This window comes from Augochlora pura, chromosome 10 (genome assembly GCF_028453695.1).
Source record: "Augochlora pura isolate Apur16 chromosome 10, APUR_v2.2.1, whole genome shotgun sequence".
Taxonomy (NCBI): Eukaryota; Metazoa; Arthropoda; class Insecta; order Hymenoptera; family Halictidae; genus Augochlora; species Augochlora pura.
Window position 1 is genome coordinate 21,555,947 of NC_135781.1, and position 24,955 is coordinate 21,580,901.

At 41.6% G+C, this 24,955-nt stretch overlaps 3 protein-coding genes across 5 annotated transcripts in view; all 3 read left to right on the forward strand.

The window, feature by feature from the left end:
- Positions 1-1,897: 1,897 nt before the first annotated feature.
- Positions 1,898-2,434, forward strand: LOC144475474 (uncharacterized). Its single transcript, XM_078191427.1, has one exon. The coding sequence runs from the start codon at positions 1,898-1,900 to the stop codon at positions 2,432-2,434; it is 537 nt and encodes a 178-aa protein (XP_078047553.1).
- Positions 2,435-2,438: 4 nt separating this feature from the next.
- Positions 2,439-3,164, forward strand: LOC144475475 (uncharacterized). Its single transcript, XM_078191428.1, has one exon. The coding sequence runs from the start codon at positions 2,439-2,441 to the stop codon at positions 3,162-3,164; it is 726 nt and encodes a 241-aa protein (XP_078047554.1).
- An 11,876-nt stretch (positions 3,165-15,040) lies between these two features.
- Positions 15,041-24,955, forward strand: part of LOC144476282 (uncharacterized) — a 28,011-nt gene continuing 18,096 nt past the window's right edge. For all 3 annotated transcript variants that reach the window (XM_078193005.1, XM_078193006.1, XM_078193004.1), the window contains exons 1-3: positions 15,041-15,185; positions 23,018-23,137; positions 23,242-23,359. In XM_078193005.1, the coding sequence (XP_078049131.1) occupies positions 15,045-15,185; positions 23,018-23,137; positions 23,242-23,359 (379 nt within the window). In that variant the 5' untranslated portion in view covers positions 15,041-15,044. The remainder of the gene's footprint in view (positions 15,186-23,017; positions 23,138-23,241; positions 23,360-24,955) is intronic.

The following is a 24,955-nucleotide window of genomic DNA, read 5'->3' on the forward strand; positions in this document are numbered from 1 at the left end:
AAGCAAAGAAGAGGAAGACCAATCATGTGACACTTCGGTGATAATCGAAGAGTCACCGAAACAAATCCATAAAAGGAAGAGAGGAGAAAACACTAGGAGCTGCAAACCCCATTCTGAATCCGCAATTAAAATCAAAGGGAGGATTAATAAGGTGGCCGACTCCGTCGAAGAATTGCAGCGATACTGCCTTGAAAAATATGCCAAAGACTCTGAAATGAGGAGAAGAATGACTGAAGTCATACTGAGTTTGCAAAAAATACAAAACTCGGACTTTTTGACTACACTGGACGATCTTATAAAGGAAAAACCTCAAGATTTTTCCTCTATAGCACTAAAGGAAATAGCCACGCAAACGTCTGACCCACTTGCAGTGGACTCAGACACACTTAGAACCTGGAAGAAGGAGGGGGAATCTTGGACTACCCTTAAGGACCTCCTGGATAAAAAATGGATAATGGACGGGTATAAAAGCACTAAAATAGAACATAGACACCCTTCGTCTACAGCCCTTGACGAAAACCTAGTAGGATTTATTCCGGTGGACCTGAAACCATCAGGTGGCCCTGGGAAATTCATACTCGATAGGTTCCAGGGGTTGGAAATGCTAAAAGAACAAGAGATCAAAGTAGGAGATCTCGCATTTATTTCTAATTGCACGAGGATACGGACATCCAAAGGAACAAATGCCGACAAAGAAAGACATATTTATTACCTATTTGACAGGCTCAAAAATGAGGACCCTCCGGAACTGGAAAACATATACCAAGCCTTGAGAAGACTCAGGAATACGGCTTCCGAAAATGGAAACAAAAAGATTTTAATCACTTATTTGCCGGACATCCCCGTTGAAAAACTTAAACGCATGGTTGAGGCTATCTTTTTTAACACTAATATTGAGACCATTATTCTGACACCCAAGACCGAAGACCTAAGCAGAAACAGTTATTCCACTAAACGCAGGGATGATATGGGAACGATCATTGTAAAAGCCGCAGACACGCGGCAGACACATATGCTGACACGCTCAGAAATATGAAAAATAATATCAACATTGAGAAAGAAGGCATAAAGATTTCTAGCGTCAGATCAAACAAAAACGGGGAAGTGGTACTCACGGTAAGAGGTGGCCCAGCCAAAGTAGCTGATATGAACAAGCTAATCAATAATAAAATGGTTGGGGTTAAAGCTAGGATAGGAACGAGAAGTATGAACACTAAAGTCATACACCTCAAGCATCTGGAAGGAGACGCCAAGGAAGAAGACATCAGAAAGGCCATTGCTGAAAGCCTTTCTGAAAAAGATAGCAAAGAGATAGTAATTAAAGCGCTCAGACCAGCTGCCGCGGGCAGACAGAATGCTACTGTCATTGCAACATCCCATGTAGCGGACAAACTGCTAGGACTCAAGACCCTGAGAATTGGCTGGGGTAAATGCACCATAAAACAGCGAGAAGACCTGATGCAATGCTTTAGATGCAGGGAATATGGACACCTGGCTAACACTAACTAACAACTGCACAAATGAAGTATCAAGATGTATGATCTGCCAGGTCAGCCTATGTCCTATCTACAGGAAGGCTATTCTCGACTCGAGGAAAAAGAGGAGAAACTTGAAGACTGAAAGCGTAAACAACGAGCCCTCTGGAAACGAGGGTGATAAGGACAAGACACTAGAAAACAATTGATACCAACACCCTGCCACTAGCGTTAAATTACTGACATACTTACGTATTTATATATTTATTTATTTATTTATATTTATATTTATTTATTTATTTACTCATTTATCTAACTGACTCACACAGACCAAGTAATAACTTATTTTTACTATCTAGTCCACACAGATTATCTACTATTTATTTACTTACTTATTTATTATTCAAACGCTAACTTGAAATATGCACAATAAAGGAGACAAGTTAACCTTTCTACAAATCAACCTCCACAGATGCAGGCTGGCTCAAGACCTCCTACTACAATACGTCAGCGAAAAAGGCATACATGTGGTAATTATATCTGAGCTCTACCGTATCCTCTCGCACTGGTATTCAGATTCCAACGCGGATGCGGCAATCTGGGTCACCCCCTTGGCCAGAAAGAAGTTCATTAATATTAAGAAGATAACAAACAAAAAGGGAATAGTAGCAGCTGCGGTAGACGAGCTTAAGATATACAGCTGCTACATATCTCCCAACATTCGAAGACACGAATTTCTTAAAAGACTTAACGAACTGGAGAGGGAGGTCACCAGACTGGGATCTAAAAACACCATTATTGCCGGAGACTTCAACGCTAAGTCAATTGCTTGGGGCTCCAAAAACACTGACAAAAGAGGCTACGACATCATGGAGATGGCTTATCAGACGCGACCTATGTATTGCAAGGAGTGTAGGCAGTCACACATTCGAAAGGATGGGCAGAACGTCACTAATTGACATTATGATGTGTGATCGGGCTTGTAATCAGGCTCTTCAAGAAAGTGTTATCCTCAAGGTCTATAACGCATCAGATCACCTTTATGTTCGCCACACTTTCAAATGGGAGGACCTAAAAAACAAACAAGGATTGACCGCTAACAAGATTTCACGGAAGATTGACATATGTAAATTCACAAAAAAATACGAAGAATGGACGAATACAAATAGTACGAATAACATAAACAGTAGAGAGGAAATTGACAAATATATTCTAGACATAGGTAGAATTGTCTCAAAATCGACTAAAACTCCACACCCAGCGTTTGAACATAAAAACGCAGTATGGTGGTGGACTAAGGAAATTGCGCACGCTAGAAATGACGTCATAAAGGCTAGACGAAGATTCCAAAGAGGTAGAGGTAAGAATAATGACTTCAACAGTATAACTATGCTGCTAAATGACTACAAGGAAAAAAAGAAAAGACTAAAGATCGAAATTAAAAAAGCTAAAGCGGCAGCATGGGAACAATTCATTAACACTATTGACAACGACCCCTGGGGGAAGCCATACAGATGGGTCATGGACAAAATTAAAGGAAGACCTCCCCCCGCAGTACTAGGGGATGAGGAATTGGAGGAAGTCGTTAAAAAATTATTTATCATTTATCCTAGCAAAGACAACAAAAATCCTGACAACAATAAGAAGTGGAATCAGACTTCAGCACAGAAGAGGTCGTTAAGGCAATAAAAAATGTCAAAAGAAAGGCTCTAGGTTTGGATGAGATCCCAGCGGAGGCAGTTGGGGCCATGGGAAAGGTGGACCCTGACCACCTCACCCAGGTACTAAACACCTGCTTTAGGCTGGGATATTTCCCTAAAGCCTGGAAAAATGGTAGACTTCTTCTGATACCGAAAAAACAGGGGACAACAAACGTAGGCTGGAGACCTCTTTGCATACTATCCAATTGGGCGAAGGTGCTGGAGTACTGCATTAAGGAAAGAATTGCCAAAAATCTCGACCTAAATGATAATCAATATGGATTCCGAAAACAGAGATCGACAATACATGCCATCAAGAAGATATTGGAATTCTGGGACAAGGCGAAGGAAAGAGGTCACCACTGTGCGTTAGTTACACTAGATGTAAAAAACGCATTCAACACCATCAGGTGGGACCTTATAACAAGTGCGCTAAAAAGAAAAAGCATACCGGAGAAAACATATAACATACTCAAAAACTATCTGAGTGAAAGACATATTACCACGAAGAACGGAGGACTAGGCAAAGAGATACCAGTATATGGCGGGGTGCCACAGGGGTCGGTACTGGGCCCCATACTCTGGAACGCGCAGTATGACGGCCTGCTGGGTCTCCCACTACCAAAAAATGCGACGCTGGTAGGATTTGCGGACGACGTGGCCCTCGTTGTGTCTGACACAAGGGCCGAGAAATTAGAAGCGAAAATAAGCGAAACCCTCAAAGAAATTAAAGTATGGTTTGACAGTAATAAGCTTAGATTAGCTGAAGAAAAGACTGAAGTTCTTTGCCTCACCGGTAGAAAGAGGCCAGGAGGGATTAAGATCAAAATAGGGGACAATTTGATCGAATCTAAAAAAACAGTCAAGTACTTGGGGGTTTACCTCCAAGGCGATAGAAGATTCAGTGAACACATAAAAATAGTATGTGAGAGGGCCACTAAAATGGCAGGGGCATTATCTAGAATCCTTCCAAACGTCAGAGGGGGAGGATTTAAGGCTAGGATCCTATACTATAAGGTAATGGAGTCGATCATACTTTACGGGGCCCCTATATGGGCGTCGGGTATGAATACGAAGAAAAGTATCTCGAAACTCCACCAAACCCAAAAAATAGGGTTATGTAGGATAATCAGAGCATACCGTACAGTCTCCCACGAGGGGCTCTGTGTGTTAGCGGGTGTCCCTCCCCTAATACTCTTAGCAGAGGAAAGGAAACGGGTTTTTAGCAGAATTCTTGACGTGTATAGAGACGAAAATTGTACAAGAGAAACTAAAGAGATAAAAAAAGAAGAAAGGGAAAGAACTTACGAGATCTGGCAGGCAAGATGGGACAACTCTGTAAGAGGAAGATACACAGCAGGTATGATAAAAAACATCGGAAGCTGGAGGTCATGGGGTCCATCTATAATGGACTTCCATCTCACACAAATCCTAACGGGTCATGGATGCTTCAACAGTTTTCTACACAAAATTGACAAGCATCCGGACAATAAATGCCTGATGTGTAAAACCGAAGAGGACACTACGGAGCATGCCATCCTCAATTGTAAATATTTTGAAAATGATAGGACTACACTATTTGCCAGTACGGGACAATTTAAAATGAACGACATAGAGAGCATTTTGCACAACAAGGAATACAGAGACACTTTCAAAGCTTACATTAGAAAAATCATGACGACTAAAGAGGAAATACACAACAAATTTCAAAAAGAAAGGACGCGAGCCAAAAGAGGAAGAAGACATAAGTAGGGACATAGGCACGACGCGGCCTTGGTCAAGCGGCATAGGTCGCTATTAAGACACTCACCCTTCCTGCAGTAATGCCGAGAGGCGGGTCCGGGAAGGGTGAATTGAGGGCGGAAGCCAGAGTAGGGGTTTAGTGGGTATCACCCCTCTCATTAGGGGGAGTCCCACACTACCGGTCGCTACCATCTGGCCGGCTACGTACACCAGACTCCGGTGTGCGTAAAGCATTCCCCTCCTCGTGAAAAAAAAAAAAAAAAAAAAATGTAAGTAAGATGCAACATAATTTCCTAGGACATATGAGAGATAGATGAGGATACAAGGGAATTTAAGTGTATATAAGTGAGATACAACATAATATCCAAGGATAAAAGTGAGATAGAAGAGGATAAGTGGGAATTTAAGTGTATATAAGTGAGATGCAACATAATATCCATGCGTAAAAGAGAGATAGAAGAGGATACAAGGGAATTTAAGTGTATATAAGTGAGATACAACATAATATCCATGGACATAAGAGTGATAGAAGAGGATAAAAGGGAATTTAAAAATATATAAGTGAGATACAACATAATATCCAGGTCGACAGTAAAAATCAGTTGGTACACATTAAAGTAGAGACTTTACCCTTTAAAACCTGCTAAGCCCCATTGTCTTACCATTTTTGGAAAAAAAGATACAGCTGCTTCAAAATGAAAATTGAAATTTCAAGTTATTCAAATCGGACTCCACCCAAAAATGGTATAAAAAGGGCACCCTCAGCCAGGAAAAAATCAGCCATCATTCTTCGTTCAGAGTTCCCTTGTTGTCGCAGAACGCAACGGATAAATCGAAGCTATTTTGAAAAGTTACAGTGAAGTGCTCGCGAACAATTTCCGTTAATCCAAAAAATCATTGACCAAAACACAGTGAAAATTACAGTAAGGAAACTAAAACAGCTAAAAGTGCAGGCGAGGAAGCGCCCTGCACTTTTAAGTGATTCGCCTCCAGCAGTCCGAAGGTATGTAGACTGCACTGCACCCACGCAGAGAACCTTGGACGAAACCGCACCAGCTACTCAAACCATGGACACGTACACGTCAGCTATACCCACAAACAATAGGTTTGAGTTACTCGCAGCTTTCGCGGAAACCAGCGAAGTCACGGCACCCACCTCCACCCAATGTCAATCCACCCCCTATTTATGTCAACAACTTCAGAGGAGACATCCAATCCCTAGCTAAGAATCTTATCAGCGAATATGGCAACGACATCACTCTCAAATACCTTGGAAACAAGGTAAGAATCAATTTACCCACAATTGCAGCCCACCGCGATTTTATCTCAAAGTTAAAAAATGGTAATAGACAATACCACACTTTCATCCCAAACGGAGAAAAAACAATCAGCGTTGTACTCAGAGGCCTTCCTACCATGGAACCTTAAGTAATATGTAATGAGATCTCCCACCAAGGCATTACCCCCACCAATTGCTTCCTAATCAACAGCAAAAATTCGAAAAGCCAGCATTTCCCACTATACAAGATTACGTTCCCCTCTGGAACTACCTTCAATTCTGTAGCCACAATAGGCTTCCTCTTCTACACCCGGGTCTACTGGGAAAAATTCCATTCTAACAAAAATTACATACAGTGCTATAGATGTCAGGCATTTGACCATTCCTCCAACAATTGCAACCTAGCCTCCAAATGTGTGAAATGTGCTGGAGAGCATCTCACAAGAGATTGCGTCAAACCAAGGGACACCCCAGCCACGTGCGCTAACTGCAAAGGCGAACACACCGCCAATTACTCCCAATACCCATCCCTCCTCAAACACATCAAGAGGAAAAATGCCCCCTCCCCCCTGCCCCTCTTCAACCCTCATCTATACCCACGCTCTCTCTCACTCCCCTACCTCCCAAAAAGCAGACCATTTCCTACAGAGATGCCCTAACCGGACCCTCACAAATCCCTTCAATTTCCACATCCCCTTCCTCCGCCTCAAGCCCCCCTGACGAGGAATCCATAGCTGGTGCCCTCTCTCCCTATACAAAGAGCTAGCCATTCTCTGCGACTTCAAGCTTAAGATCAGAGCAGCCAAAACCCTGATAGAGAAGCTTAAACAATGCACAAACCAGATTGAGCGCAGATTCGTTCGTCGAAGTAGCCCTCTCCCTGGAATAATGCCCCCCTCCCCAATATACTACTCTGGAACACCGAGTCCCTGCTCCCCAAAAGACTCGACCTCCTCCACGTCCTACACAAGCACAAAATCCACATTGCCCTCATCACCGAAACCTGGCTCACGCCCACCAAAAACTTCACATTAACAGGATATCACACCCTCAGGAAAGACCGTGACACCTCACACGGGGGAGTTGCTATACTAATCCTCCCCTAACAGGTGCACACCAATCCTTACACAAATCTTGAAGCACTCTACATCAAGCTCCTCTCTCCATCAATCATAATCGGAGTAGCCTACATCCCACCGTCGCACAAGCTTACCACCTCTGACCTCGACCAACTCATCAATCTCCCTCACAAATTCATTATTGGCGGAGACTTCAATGCCAAGCATACCTCCTGGAACAACTTCACTAATAATTCCTCTGGTAACACCCTCTATAACCACTCAACTTCAGCCACATACCTCATTAACCACCCCGACAGTTTCACCTTCAACCCATCCAATAATAGATACAGAAAATCCACACTAGACATCTTCCTAATTAAACACCACAACTCCTTCCATAGTATAACCACAGACGACTTCATAACCAGACATAGACCAGTCCTTCTAACAGCAAAGCCCGGTAGCACACTTCCAGCACCTCACATGACACCCAATACTGATTGAGCTGTATATAGGAAACACAACAACTCCTTCCCCCTCACCACAACGTTCACCTCCACAACCCAAATAGACGCAGACATTAACAAGCTCCAAGCCTATCTTCTCGCCTGCATCAGAAAAGCTACCACCAGTCACCTACCACACAGAAATCACATTGACACCTCCACTGACCCCTTCCTTATAAACCTCATCAAAACCCAGCGGAAAGCCAGAAAATTATGACAAACTCACGGCCTACCCCACTACAAGGACGTAACTAGACACCTCACAACACAAATCTCCTCCAGAATTGCTAGGATTCGAGGCAACGCTTGGGATAATGAGATTCGAAAACAAACCAAGCCGGACCCCACCTTCTGGGCTAATCATAGAACCCTCACAGGGAGAAAATTCTTTATACCTCCGTTAACACACAGCACAGACACCCTCACCTCAGATCTAGATAAAGTAAATCACCTCTGCAGATCCTTCCAGCAAATCCACAACAACGCATCCAACACCCCCTCTGTCTACGACGCCCAAATAAAACAATTCACAGATACATTAAAGAAGCAAGACATCCCCCCCCTTGACTTCCACATCCCGCTACCTAATGTTCGCAAAGCCATCCAGGCACAAAGAAACAACAAAGCCCCGGGTCACGACCGAATAACCCCACCTTCGCTTAAGTTCGCCTCACACAAGGTCGCCCTTCAACTCTACTACATATTCAACCACTCAATCAAACTTCACTACTTTCCAGACGCCAGGAAAGTAGCTAGAATAGTCCCCATCCCTAAACCAGGTAAAGATCACAAAATCGCAGACAGCTACGGACCCATCAGTCTCCTCCCCGTCATAGGAAAAATCTTTGAAAAATGTATCTACCTCTGGCTCGCTAAAACCCTCGACACCTCGAGCACCCTCATCAACCAACAATTTGGTTTCAGAGCCCACCACTCCACCAAACACCAGCTAATAAGAATAGCACAGCTTCTCACTCACGAACACAACACCAACCGTACCTCAGCCATGGTCCTCTTTGATCTCACTAAAGCCTTTGACACAGTCTGGTCAGAGGCCCTCCTATACAAAATTAATAAACTAGGTCTACTCATAGCCTTCACTAAGCTCATACGCTCATATCTACATAACAGACATATCTTTGTCTCTCTCGCAGGAACCCCGTCAGACCTCCTCCCAATCTTGGCCGGTGTCCCCCAAGACTCTATTCTAGGACCCATCCTCTTCAACATCTACATTAACGATGTCCCGACTGCAAACGGTTGCCAGCTAACACTATATGCCGACAACACCACTCTCATCTCTTCCTCGTGGTCCCATCAAGTCCTCCTCACTAGAATGCAAAAATAAGTCAACTCAGTCACCTCCTTTTTCGCAAACTGGAAACTTAAAATCAATCCTTACAAGACAAAAGCAATTTGCTTCCCCAAGAAAGGCTCACCATCAATCAATATTCCATTAACAGTTGATGGCCACCCCATTGCATGGTCCCAGCAGGTAATTTACCTCAGGGTAATCTTCGACCACAAGCTAACCTGGACCCCCGCAGTCCTGGACAGACTTGCAAAAGCCAAGAAAGCATCTGCTTCCATCCATTCACTCATCTCCCACGGGTCGAAACTAAAACAGCACCTACGACTCACAATCTATAAAACCTGCCTCAGACCCGTAATCACCTACGGCTCCCACCTATGGTGCGCTGCCGCTAGGACCACCCTCAAGAAACTTCAAATCTTCCAAAATAAAACCCTCGAAATAATTACAGGCAAACCACACCGCTACAATACCAACAAACTTCACCTAGCAACCAACACAGAGTACATCCTGCCCTACATCCACCAATTATTATCAAGATACAAGGTTGACAACCACGCAAACCCACTAGTTCGGGACACAAGTCGATATGACCGCAACAAAATTCCCTACAAGATTAAAGGAGCAGCAGAGTTCGCAGATTGTCGTCCGACAAATGTTCACGGTCGAGCTCTGCTGCGTGCCTGTTTATGCGGTCGATGTGCTCAGTGATAGGGGTAGAATTGTCGTACCTGAAGTTTAGGATCTCGATGCGACGTCGGGTAATTGGCACCTTGTCGCGGAAGAGCTCCTTTAGCACGTCCAACAGTTCCCCCTGAAGCATCTTGGACGGGTCTCGTGGTGCCACGTAGTCCAACAGTCGGTCGAATTCGGCTTGGCCCAGCTTGTCCAACACCAGCCGGGTTTGCATCGCTGGTGGTAGTGATGTCGCCTCCGTTACGATGGTGTATTCGTACCGCAGCAGCCACTTAGAAAATGGCTTGGTGTCGTCGTCGGAACCGTAGGCGTACTTTTCTACGCGGACACTGAGACGATTATATAAATCGATCAGTGGCGTCCGAGATTCCGATAGCGTCGACGGCGTTCTTGCAGCGTCCTCCCCTTGCAAATGTAGTTGCAAAAGACTGTTGATTGCCGCCGTAAGGGCTTTGAGCTGCTCAGCTTGGTCCATGGTCCGAAATTTGCCGCAGCGCCAGTTGTTGAGTCCGGTTGTGTCCGGTTGAGTTCACACGAGAGAATGACCGAGGCACGCACTCGACGACGCCACGAGGCGCAGAGAAACAAAAGAATAACGGAAAAGACAAGCGAGGGTGCATCACGTGCACCCTGAGCTCAGGGACGTCTGTACGTCCCTGCTCCCCAACAATAACAGTAACAACAACAACAATAATCTAGAACATCTAATACAAAAGCTAGCAATACAAACATCAGAAACAAATCAACTAATACAAAATCTAACCACACAAATGTCAATCATATTAAATCTTCTATTGGAACTCGTTATATAAAAACATTTCTCATCGCTGAAACACATGAAACATGTAAGTTACATTTTAAACTACCTTTTTACACATGTTACGGTACTCCACATCTTAGTGGAAAAGCACATGCAGGAACCGGCATATTCATCAGAACCAACATTAAACACCTCCTACTCCCACCAATACAAACAGGAAAGATACAAGCAACCATAATCAACGTAACCCTAGAACAGCAGACATCAATAGCAATAATCTATTGCCCTCCCAAACACTCACTAACTATAATAAAACTGAGAGAATTCTTCGACAAACTAAAAAACAATTTCTTGGTAGCAGGTGATTTCAATACTAAACACCAGGTTTGGGGATCAAGGATAATTAATTTGAAACGAGCAAACTTAATGCAATTAATCAACCAAAAACAACTATCAGTTTTATAAACCGGCCGACCCACCTATTGGCCAACCGATCCGAATAAAATACCAGGTACATTAGATTTTGGAATCATCAATATCAAAAACTATCAAATCCAAACTACAGAACTTCTTGAGTTTACCTTGGATCATACACCAGTAATGTTCACAATAAATTCAAAAACCACAAAATTTTTCAATCATTCAAATTTAACTAACAGGACTACCAACTGGGATAATTATAGGAAAATTATAGAAAACATATTAACATGTAGCATGCCACTCAAAACCATTCAAGACATAGAAGTAGCAACAGAAAAGTTGACAACTCTTCTTCAGACAGTAGCAATAGAATGCACACAGTACCAAATAAAAGAGACAGAAAAAAGATATCCAGCATTTATTATTGAACTAATTATACAAAGAAGACTAATAAGAAGACAGTAGTAGACTAACCAAAAATATAAAGACAGAAATCAACAACTGCAATAATGAGGAATTTAACAGATATATTTCCAATCTCGACGCAACTGAAATAACAAATTACTCTTTATGGAAAGCAGCTAAAAGAATTAGAAGACCAATACAGCCAATAAATCCTATCAAATCTCTGACTGGACAATGGACTAAAACACTGAAGGAACAAGCAAATGCAATGGCAGACTACTTTTAGGAGGTACTCACCAATGACACTCACCTTATTGCTAGTCCTAATAACAATAACAATAGTACTGAAATCTGTATCACTCTAATTCAACCAACTAAAAAAGAAGAACTCTAAGTCATAATTTGAAACCTTAAAAACCATAAATCACCAGGAAACGACAGAATTACAGCGCAAATGCTGAAAGAACAACCAAGAAGAGGATTAAGGTTTATCACTATGCTCATTATTCAGAAATTATTACACTATTAAAACCTGGAAAAAATCCCAACATTCCTTAATCACATATACCCATATCATTATTACCGATTTTATCAAAGGTAATTGAAAAAGTGATATACAATAGAGTTGTGGCATGCCGGCGCCACGTGAATGCATTTAGTGAGTTTAGAGTGAAAGCGAAATGTGAGAATGAGAAAGAATGATTTTCGTGGGAATGCATGAGCGAGCGAACAGCTAGTCTGTAAGTTAGTTTAGTAAGAGCGTTCGTCGAGTACAGTACGCGGGTGTCACGGGACTGAGCACAAATAAACACACAGAAGAAAAAGGATCTGTACGCATACAGAACTTGATGTACTTCTTTATTATTTAACACTGATGATGTTTAAGAACGCGACTTATAACGTACGTATACGCTAGTTTGAAGGTTCAGAGGGCGAAATAAACGCGTCGGTGGTTTTTGTCTGACTGACTCTGGTTTATTGGGTTTCTCGGGGTTTATATAAGCTAGCCGTTCGCAAAGGCTCAGGGTGCAAAGGGCATGTTTTTGGTGAGTCAAAGATGATGCGGCAGTCCGGAGTTGAGTTCTGCGTTGCTATCGGTGATTCAGGGGGATGACGCAGGGGTCTAGGGTTGAACTCTGCTTCACCACCGATGAGTCAAGGAGATGACGCGAAGATGCAGGAGTTATCTCCAGGTAGAGGCGCCCCGTATCACACGGGCATCGCGGGTTTGTACCAACGGTAATTTTGTAATAAATTGAGTAGAGCTAAACCGAGACAATCGTTTCTTCCACCATTGGTCCCACTTCCACAGAGTCATTAAAATAGTTAACGATAAAGAAATAATTTCAAACCTTCAATTCGGTTTCCGAAAAAAACACAACACCATCGAACAAAGTCATCACATGGTTCACAAATGATAGAGTCACTAAAAACAAATAAATATTGTACAGCACTATTTCTAGATATCGAAAAAGTTTTCGACAGGGTTTGGCACCAAGGACTGCTCGAAAAACTACAACATATACTACCCACCTCACTTCATGAAATAATTACATCATACTTAGACAATAGAAGCTTCACAGTAAAAATTAAAGGCACCATTTCCGACATCCAGACAATCAAAGTTGGAGTACCTCAAGGAAATGTACTAGTCCCTCTATTTTACACCATTTACACAGTTAATATCCCAACTGACCAAAATACTCAAATCTACACATTTGCAGATGATACCGCAATAATCTCCATTTACGATAGCCGACAAACTTCTACATTGCATCTTCAAAACCACATTACAAAAATAGAAAACTGGTTAGATAAAAACAGAATTAAAGTCAACACCACTAAATGTGCACACATCATCTTTACCCTACGAAAAGCAGAGCAAACAAATAACCTTAAACTGTACAATAGTATTATACAATTAACAAACTCGGTGAAATATCTGGGACATTCACAAACAGAGGAAAAATAGAAAATATTTAGAGAAAGGATGACTATGGTCGGTATGACTGTCGCAAAAATGAACATGGATGTATAACTATGTGTCATACCAGGCTAGCATGCAACAATTCAGCTAGACAAGAAACATACATGGGATCATTATATAAAACAAAAAATTAAGAGTATTAAATTGCGAACCAAATCTATAAACTGGCTAATATCTCGGAAAAGTAAACTCAATACAAATAACAAATTACTCGTATATAAATGTGCAATAAAACCAATTTGGACCTATGGAATCCAGCTCTGGGGAATAGCAGCAAAATCACACATCCAAAAAATGGAAACCGTACAAGCAAAAATACTTCGCACGATATTAGATGCAACCTACACTGCCCCCGTCAACGCCCCCGAGTTACGGGGACGTCTGCATGCAGATTTCCCCCGCGTCAAAAATTAGATGCTCCCTGGTATATCAGGAACGTTCCCTCTGTAGAGGAAGAAACATAAGGATAGAGTTAATGCACACCCAAACCCATTAGCAGCAGACTGTTACGCAGATTGAATTAGAAAACTAAAACGTAGACATCCTAAAGACCTCCTAGAGTCATAATATCCCATATACAATATATAACAATTCTAGTACTTACCGTTTAAAGAAACAGAAGTCAAACGCTACTAACCACGATTTAAATATTTGTAAATATTCCTCTGAGTAGACGCAAATAATAAAAGGAATTAAAAAAAAACTTCTATTTTTTCATTTTTATCTATTCTTTCACTTCTATTTCTCACCTAGTATCATCACTCACGCCTTTCTCCACCTCTAAATGCTTCCTATTCGTCAATCTTGTTGGAATACTTACACGCTGTGTAAATAATTCCAACAGAGTTAATGAAAAATGCTATTTATTGAATACAAGTAAGGTCAACGTAAATATAAATAATTATTCGGAAACTAGGTAGGCGCAACTACTCGCTTCGATCGTTCACAGAATGCTAACTATTCGTGTCAGAAAAGGGAAAAAGGAAAACGCATTTACGATATTTTCGAAGACGAAAAAAAACCATAACCGCTTGACCGGTCACGCAGTGTTGATAGACAAAGGGTGGGGGAGGCAATGCAGGCCCAGCTTTGTCCATTGACCGGGAACGTCGTGTCCCGTAGCGGCGAACCACTCTCTCGCACCAGATAGGTCGCAGTTGTAAAAAAGAAAGTTTTGGGCATAAGCCATAACACAGGCTTTCTTTTAAAATACTATTACTAATATGGGCACAACCTTCAACAAATCTTTTACCTTTTCAGTTCGCTCGCGCAACATACATAATCCACACGTCACCTATTATTGATAGTAACCCCAACTACGTTTTCTTATTGACAACGCATAGTGAATATTTCCAAGCCACTTTCGAGCCACAAAAATCAATGCGTGTCAGAATGATTCATAAATTCATTTTAAAAAGGTGGGAAGTAGCTGGGAATTGACACGTGTGCGTGGACTCTGAACAAAGTAGTAGGCAAACTATAACTGACTTTAATTACAGAGGAAAGAAGAAAATAGGTGGTTATACATTACATTACTCGCATTTTCAGTTAAAAGCCTCAAATGTATTAATCATGTTTTAAACGATACTGCTACGGGCCATAAAGTTAACAACGGAAACTATGCATAAAACATAGTGCCGAGGTGTAGTTGGATGATACATTAGATTTTGCGTTCATACACATTTTACATATTCTTCAATATGGACGCGTTCCAGAAAACTTATAGTACCTATTACATTGTGCTGTGTATCACTGGATTGTTGCCCAATGACCAGTCTCTGAAGACGAAAGTTCATAGACTTAGTTTCTGTTTACTTACACTCTTCTGCATTGGGATGCAGGTGAGGAATATTTTTTAAATCAAGAAAATACATTTTTTATTCTGGTATTCAAAGTACCAGCATGTTTCTAAAATAGGTAATTCTTAGTGATAAAATGGAAAGTGACTATGTGACGTACCTATAGTTTTTATGATTTTCATTAAATTTATTGTGACTATTCTTCGATTGTACATCTACATGATGTCACCTAACTAGTTTTTGAGAAAACTTAGGTTGAAAAAACTTATATTATTGAATAGGAATCAAGTGGCGCGCCTAGTCATGACATACCAATTCTAGTTCTTGTTATACTACAAACCATGCGAACTTGACACATTCGTCAACTTAATTTTCTCGAAAACAGAGTTGTTGAGCGAGTGAATATCGATTGGGCGTTCGAACATTGGCGATCGATAACTGACGTCACGGCCCGCGACGTCGGTTACAGAGGAGAACATTCGGATGCGATCGAATGTTCTCGGAGGATCTCGCAACACGCCACGTGCGCGGCGTCTTCTATTGATTTTTTTCTTTTAGTCTTCACTCAGCGTCCATGCGGGTCAGTCATATATAAATTAGATCGCGTCTTTTGTAATATACTTTTCATTATTCACCTAATTCACATAATAAATAGTTAACAGGTTATGGGCTCAGACATCGCGGAACTGTTAAATCTGCAGTGATAAGTGAAAAGTGCAATAACGTGACGGTGATTTATTTCGACTGTGTTAGTGAAGTGACTCAGAAATGGCCGACGACAAAATTGTGATCCCGATTCCTACTCTGACCAGCTCATCCTATCTTCGGTGGAAATATGAGGTCAAGGCTGTCCTTGAGAGCAAGGATTTACTCGATATCGTTGATGGAACTGAGACGTGTCCAGCGGCAGCAGCGGACAACAAGGTAGATATAAAGGAATGGCGCAAACGAGATGCAAAAGCGAGGCGTGTGATCTCGTCGGGACTTGACGATGATTATCACACGGCCATTCGGGACTGCGCGACGTCTAAAGACATGTGGATAACCATCATCGCGATGATGGAGGCATCGTCGGAGACAAGTAAAGTGCAGTTGAATGCGGATTTTGCGAATCTCAAGTTTCAGCCAGGCATGGGTGTGGCACAATTTTGCTCGAGTTTGATGGTCATCAAGCAGAGGATGGACGCAATCAAGGAAAATGTTACTGATGAGCGGATGGTAGCAAAGCTTCTCACAGAATTACCCGAGAGATTTCATCTTATCAAGCACTCATACAACATCGAGTTATCGCTTGGAGCAAAGATCGGATTTGCGGATGTGCGGAAACAACTATTGACTGCTGAGAAGGAGATGATGACAAAGGGGGAAGGTGAAGAGCAACATCAGGAAGCTCTAGTTGCACGAGGTAAGAGTGGACAGTTTAAATCAAAGGGTCAATCTAAGCAGCCGATCTCGAAGAAGGAGAGAAGAAACTGCTATGGATGTGGTGAGGTTGGTCATCTCAAAGTTTACTGCCCGAAGCGCAGTAGAGATCGACAGCATCAGCAAAGTAAGCCTGATAAACCTCATCAGGGCAAAGGACAAGGGTACGTGGCTCTTACTGCATATGAAGAGTACGAGGAATGTCGAGAATGGTTAGGTGATAGTGGCGCATCAAGGCATATGGTAAATGACAAAGCGCTGCTATATAATATTGAATATCTCAAGCCACCAGTGAATATCACCATTGGCGATGTTCGAAAGATCAAGGCGACGGCCAAGGGAAAGGTGAAAGTCAAGATATTCGACGGTTCTGTGTGGAGAGATGGACATTTAAGCGACGTTCTGTGTGGGTGGAAGGAGAGAAATGAGTGTACTCGTTCGTTGGAGATCTTTTATTCGTCGTGTCGATTCGGCGGTCGACGTACGTATGAGTTTCGGTCCCAGGCCTTCTCGCGGGCCCTGGTCGCTCGCTGTTCGGCCGTTCGGGGAAATGGTAATCGATATCATTTTCCCCGAACGGCCGCTGGCTACATTGTCCAGATTGAAGGCACCGTCGGCGACAAAGTCGGGTCCGCGGTTTGCGTGCCCGCGTCCGTTGCCTGTTTGATGTGCCGCCACATTCTGTATGTACCTGACCTTGGCGATCAGAACCTATTCTCGATCGGTGCAGTAATGCAGAAGGGATGTGACGTGCACATCAAGAGGAACCAAATCATTATTAGCAAAAATGATCAGGACATTCTTGTTGGTCGCAGAGAAGGTGGTGTCTACTACCTAATGATAAAGTCAATCAGAACCGAACGAGCAGCTAAGGCCAGCGGTACACTTCAAGCATGGCATGAGAAGCTCGGACACGTTGCTCCGGATACAATCAAGAGGATGGCAAAGCAACAACTGGTCAATGGATTGACATTATCTGACACCAAAGAGTTCTCGTGTGATGGATGCGCGTATGGGAAGATGACGGGACGATCGTATCCATCAAGTAACACCAAGGTGAAGGAAGTCGGCGAACGGATACACAGTGACATGTGTGGACCAATGGAAGTGAAGTCAATTGGTGGATCATGGCACTTCGTGGTGTTCAAAGATGAAGTAAGCGGATACCGAAGATCCTACCCGATGAAGGAAAAGAGCGAGCTGTTAGACAAGATCAAATTGTTTGTATCCGAACAACGAGCTGATCGTGGAGATCGCATGAAGATTCTGCGTACGGACCAGGGCCCAGAGTACATGTCGAAGGCTGTTCAGCAGTATCTCCGGAACATGTCTATCAAGCATGAAGTATCCGTAGCTTATGTTCATGAAGAAAACGGAACATCTGAGCGTGAAGTTCGCATCGAGGTAGATAGAGCTCGATGTATGTTACACCATATGAATCTTCCAAAGAGGCTGTGGGCTGAAGCTGTTAACACGGCGTCATACTTAGCGAATCGTGTTCCAGCAAAGAGCGATATGAAAACTCCCCATAAACATTGGTTTGGTGAAAAACCCGATCTGAGTAATTTCATCATGTTCGGAACAAAGGCGTGGGTGCACACTCCGAAGGTGAACCGCAGAAAATGGGATCCTAAAGCTAAAGTCATGCGATTCGTGGGATACACTGACTCATCGCGTAACATGAAGTTTTGGGAGGAATCTACGGATAGGATTGGAGTGTACACAGATGTCAAGTTTGATCATCTGTCTCAGGGAACTCATCAGATCAACGGTGATAAATATTATCACGACGGTTGCGAAACGAGCGACGGAGAATGTGAGGGTGGTCGGCAGCATCAGGAAGAGGATGATCATCAGTATCAGGGAGATGCTGATAATGACGATCAAGTCGAAGAGGATGCAGCGTATCAAGAAAGACCAAGAGGACGACCGAAAGGAGCCAAGAACAAGCAGTACCAGAAGGCTGATAGACCGCTCCGGTCCAACACGAAGCTGATGATAGCAAGGATCGAGCCGCAGAGCTACGAGGAAGCTATTGAATCATCTGATTGCAGCAAATGGAAGCAGGCGATGAAATAAGAGATTGATGCACTAAATCAGAACAAAACTTGGGATCTTGTTAAGAAGCCTGATAAAGCGAATCTCGTCAGCTGCAAATGGGTCTACAAGATCAAGATGAAACCAGATGGTACCATTCAGAAGGTACAAGGCACGGTTGGTGGCACGAGGTTTTACCCAAAGATACGGCATCGACTATCAAGAGACTTTCGCCCCTGTTGTGCGCATGGATAGTATCAGAACGATACTAGCAGTGGCAAGTGCAAGACGCATGAAGATAGTTCACTTAGATGTGAAGACTGCATTTCTTCACGGTGAACTGAAAGAGGTCATTTACATGCAGCAGCCTGAAGGTTTCGGTGATGGCACAAATCAGGTGTGCAAGTTACGCAAAGGCTTGTACGGATTGAAACAATCACCCCGAGCCTGGAATGATAAATTCAATCACTTCATCGAGAAGTATGGTCTCAGCCGAAGTGGTGCGGACCCATGTGTGTATGCAGCGAGAGATGGAGACCGGCGAGTGATATTGGGCATCTACGTCGATGACGGCTTATTGTGTGCAACGGATCAATCTATCATCGATGATATCGTGCATCACTTGAAAGCGGAATTCGAAATTCAAGTTGATGATATCAGCTGTTTTGTGGGCTTGGAGATCACGAAGGTCAATAATTCGTTCATGGTCAACCAAGCATCATATCTGAAGAAGGTGGTCACGCAGTTCGAGATGGATGATGCAAAGTCATCAGTGACACCATATGACATGTCGCTGAAGCTGATGTCCGCTATCAGCAAGGATGAAATAATCACGGATGTTCCATATCGGGAGGCAATTGGCAGCCTGATGTTTGCAATGACGGGATCAAGACCTGATCTGGCGTTTGCAGTTGGCAAAGTTGCTCGATATTTGATGGATCACACGAATCATCATTGGCTTGCAGTCAAGAGGATTCTTCGATACGTGAAGGGAACATTGGATCTTGGAATCATGTATCATGCAAGTGATGGCATTGATCTTCAATGTTACACGGATGCTGACTACGCTGGAGATCTTGATGAGTACAAGTCAACTAGTGGCTACGTGGTCATGATCAACGGATCTCCTGTTGCTTGGCAATCGAAGCTGCAGGATATACAGGCTCAATCTACTGTTGAAGCGGAATATATCGCCGCGAATGAAGGACTCAAGGAGGTGATGTGGATAAGACAATTCCTGACTGATTTGGGTGAATCTGTGAAAGATCAATCGACGAAGATTCACATCGATAATCAAGGGACCATCAAGTTGATCCAGAACCCGACAGTCTCAAAGAGAAGCAAGCACATCATGGTGAAGCTGCATCTCATCCGAGAGATGGTCAACAGGGGAGATATTGAAGTTGTATACTGTCCAACGGAGGAGCAGATTGCGGATATCCTAACGAAGCCGATGTATGGACCAAAGTTCAACCGGTGTCTGCAAATGATGCATCTCAATGGTATCGAACGAGGGGAGATGTTGAGCGAGTGAATATCGATTGGGCGTTCGAACATTGGCGATCGATAACTGACGTCATGGCCCGCGACGTCGGTTACAGAGGAGAACATTCGAATGCGATCGAATGTTCTCGGAGGATCTCGCAACACGCCACGTGCGCGGCGTCTTCTAGTGATTTTTTTCTTTTAGTCTTCACTCAGCGTCCATGCGGGTCAGTCATATCTAAATTAGATCGCGTCTTTTGTAATATACTTTTCATTATTCACCTAATTCACATAATAAATAGTTAACAAGAGTGCTAAATGAAAAAATGTTATTATTTTCCTTCGATCCATTTTTTGACGTAAAATCAGCCACTACCCGATTATACCAGCAGTTAATATAACTTGTGTACTAACTCATCTAGAATTGAAACTAATCCAGTTAAATTTTTATGGGATTTTCGAATAGTAGATCAGTGATGTAATATAACATTTGCATTTACTATTCGTTAGATTTTGTCGCAGTGAACTATTTTTATAGTATTCTTCTGTCATGGTGAAGATGGGCTGAGAAAAAGGCGTGCTCGCTCTCCAAGGGCTCCGCCAATGGGACGCGTGTATTTCCTGCCAAAATAGGCAATTTTGTTTCATTGGTCGAAATCGACCAATAGTATCCAAGCAGTCTGTCGCGTTCTCCACGTCTCGTTACAATACTAGTTTCTTAAGTCGTACTCCATTTAAAATTTTCTTAAATCTGAATTGTGGTGGCAATTAGCGAAATCTCTTAAAAGCTCAATCAATCATTAACATTCTATAATGCGCAAAAGTGTTTCTATGTTGTCCTCGCCAATTCCTATAAAATAAGTAAGACTAATTTAAAATTTTAGAAATGTTAAATACTGTTGCGTGAGCACAGTCTCGGCGTACTAAGTAATAATGTCAAAACTATAATGGCAACAAAGACTCTTTATTTGGGAAAAGAGGGGAACTTATCTTTTTGACCGCTTACCACAAAATCTGTCCCAATTCTGACTTGTTCTTGTTCCATATTCGTAATAAGTATTATGTGTAATACTTATGTGAATTTTAAAAACATATTAAAATTTATTTTGAAATTAGATAATCGCGTTTTTTAAATAGCGAGCATATTACCTAAATCGTACTGTTACGATATTTCTCAAATAGTATTGGTATCGGCCAATGAAGAAGATTGATTCTGCAATTTATGCGAAGAAGCTTGCCTTGAGAATATGATGCAATGTTTGTAATGCTCGATTTGGATACATGAAGCATGTGCAAGCGTATTAAACTTTATTGTACTCAGTGTATTTGATTTTTGATAAGCATTTATGTAGGATGGGTTACCAGGAAGCGGAAATAAGTGACGCGCTTTAACGGAAAACGGAATTTAATAACGAACAAATATAACAATAATGAATACAGATTAAGAAAAGTCATGTGACGTGCTCGACGATACGGCTAGGACTGTCTTTTTTCCGTCTCGATCGTTTGGGCCTCGCCCTCCCGATTTTCATCTTTTCCATAACGTACATAATCAATAGCACACGCACATGCACACATCCACTCACTCTCTGCATACGCTTCTGTCACGCTTAGTCGCTTGCTACCGTTCTCATTTCCACATTTATATCAATAAATAAATATATAAATTAAACACAAATCCACGCAAACTAAATTGTATAACGAAGAAAAATTAGTATTTTTAAGCGTATTAATGTCCAAATGGAACGGAAAAATAATTGAATCTTCATGTTATTGTTTACCGAAGAGAAAAGTTTGAAACTTTTAAGAAGTACGAACGCTGATTTTTAAAACGATATAGGTTAAAACTTTATTTAGATACACATATGAGAATTGAGGACCTTAAGAACACTATAAGTAGAACGATAAAAATAATGAAATATTAAATTTTTATTTGCTAGAGTTGATAATTCGGTCCACTGTGTCTCATGGTGGAAGACTGCCTTTATTTTAGTTTTGAGGGCGGTATTTATACTCCTCAGCTTTCGGATCCTATGATGCGTCTTAATGTGGGCCTAAGTGCTTGGTTAATCAGGATGATCCGGGTCTAAGTGTTTGATCTTGTCTAGGCCCGAAAGGACCTGAATAGTTTCCGGGGCGCGACAATGTGGTACCGACTGAGATTTTGCGGTGGTAGTTGCAGGAAAAAGGGTTGCGTTGCGGCAGATCCGCAGATTCGTTCAGTGCGAAATTCTGCTGATTATGACACGGACGCGAGGAAGGTTATTTTTGAGAATAAGACCTTTTTTTACATCTGGCGAATAGTTGGTATACTAATGTCATTACCGTCTTCCCCAATAACCATGACGTGTCATAAAGTTAAGATTTCTAAGAGAACTGCCTAATAGCATTTCGAAGCCCACAGCCGGGACGGAGTAACAGTAAAGTTTCGGAGTCACAGCCGGCCCACAGTAAGACTGGATTTATTTAGACTTTCTGCAGTTGTATTGTACTTTATGCTTCAATCGTGATATCCATTTAATAATTTAAATTCATTCGGTTGCAAACGGTTGGAAGGTGTCGAAGAGCAATTGCACGCGGAAATTTGTGCATTTGCACATGTTTCGGGACTTTGCAAATCGCTATATGTAGTTTTAGAGTCATGAATTTAAAAGTTTCTTGATGAAAAAGGTAATCAGGTACGCACAGTCATGGCAGGTATAGATATAATCTTTACCACATTACTCCAGAAAATATTGATTTATCACTAAAAATATTCAAAATTAAATACATACTTTACTCCAGATAAAGAATTTCGAATATTAGTTTTCTTAAAAATTTTTATAAAACGGTACTGTTCGAAATGTTTTAGAAAAAAATATGAAATTGTTAAAAATCAAATATAATCTTGAAAAATTTGATACTGTTAAAACCATATGTAAAATTTTCAGGTATCAACGTTAAGAATGGTCGAAATCTCACAGCGCAATATACTTCAAATGTTATCGTTCACCTTTCCCATGTTATTATTCTTTTTACGATACGTTGGATTCATCATAACTTTTCCAGTAGTAAGTTGAACAGACACGCCACTATCGTTTTCGTTGCAATACTGGTGTAAAATCATTCATATAATTATGATATCCCTTAATCGACTTTTATCATGTGGTTTCAGATAAGATCCATATTTGAAGGTATTGAACGTGATTACGTTGGGATGAAAGATCCTATGGAAATGGATATAATCACGAAACAAGTAGTAGAAGCGAAACGCGTGATCATGATATTATTAGGTAAAGATGTTCAACCGTGTAATGCCTAATTACTCTCAATATTCTATGTAAGCTACAGAAAACATAAAAAATATATAACAGAAAATAATTATTATACAGGGTGCGGCACCTAAAACAGGTCACCTGAATAAATCGCTTGCTTTTGAAGATAGAAAAAAAAGGATCAGACCAAACTTACATGATATCGAGGGGCTCGTAATCTGATGTCATTAATTTTTTATAGGTGGAGACGCCAAGGAGATATGAAGGTCAACTCTGTTTTTTTAAATGGAACGATATGGTTTTTTATTTACATTCTGATAGTGTATTTCAAGACGAATACAATGACCTATTATGAAGGTCATTCAAGGTCACGCAAGGTCAACTGCAATAGAAAATAAAATGTCTCAAAGCACTCTTCAAATACTTTTGTGTCTTCTCTGGTATTTGGCATACTGCTCTTCTAAGTATTGGTAAGGGTTGCAGAACATAAATAAAGATACCATCACATTGTATGCTTACCTGTATCCAGAAATGTTATTAGTAGTTTGACTGCCGACTAGAGTACGGCTTCGAAATATTCAATCTGAGTGTTCAATTTTCAAGAATGCGTTACACAATAGCAGAGAAAGTGGAAATGGTTATCATTTATGGTGAATGTCATAGAATTATGAGGAAAGCGGTACGCGTGTATGGTGAAAGATTTACCGATCGTAATAGTCCTTTACTTTCTATCTTTGCAAACATTATAAAAAAGTTTCGAGAAACTGGAAACGTGGATAAGGAAAAACGCATTCGAGCCAAAAAAGCAACTGGTGATGGAAACACGATAAACATTTTAGCAAGTGTAATACAAAATCCACATGTTGGTACGAGGCAACTTGAACGCGAGAGTGGCATCAGTCAACGAAGTATTTTACGAACACTTAAAGTTAACAAATTCCACCCATTCCACATTTCACTACATCAACAATTAAGTGAAAATGATTTTCAAAAACGTTTACAGTTTTGCGAGTGGGGCCTACGAAAACTGCAAGACGATCAAATGTTCTTGAATAAAATTTTGTTTACGGACGAGGCATTTACAAACCACGGACAAGTTAACTGTTACAACATGCATTTACTGGTCAGTAGATAATCCACGATAGCTACGAGAAGTGGACAAGCAGAGACCTTGGTCTGTCAACGTCTGGTTCGGCGTTCTTCATAATAAAATAATTGGTCCATATTTCATTGATGGCACGCTAAATAGTCACAAATTCGAGAGAATCTTAAAAGACGTTTTGCCGGAATTGTTAGAGGACATTTCACTGGACGTGGGACAGTCCATGTGGTTCCAACAAGACGGATGTCCTGCTCATTCAGCTCGAAATGTTACAGAATTACTGAACAGGACATTTGAAGGTCGTTGGATTGGTCGATCAGGAAGTAATAAATGGCCAGCACGTTCCCCAGACCTGACACTGCTAGATTTTTATTTGTGGGGAAAATTGAAGGAACAAGTGTACCGTAAAAAACCAACAACCACAGTTGATATGCAAGAACGTATAAAAAGAGCTTGCTCTGTAATAGATACAACTGAAATTTGTCCGGCAGTATCATCAGTATTGCAACGTT

Coding starts and splice junctions, on each gene's coding strand:
- LOC144475474 (XM_078191427.1), top strand. CDS start 1,898: ATGCACAATAAAGGAGACAAGTTAACCTTTCTACAAATCAACCTCCAC.
- LOC144475475 (XM_078191428.1), top strand. CDS start 2,439: ATGATGTGTGATCGGGCTTGTAATCAGGCTCTTCAAGAAAGTGTTATC.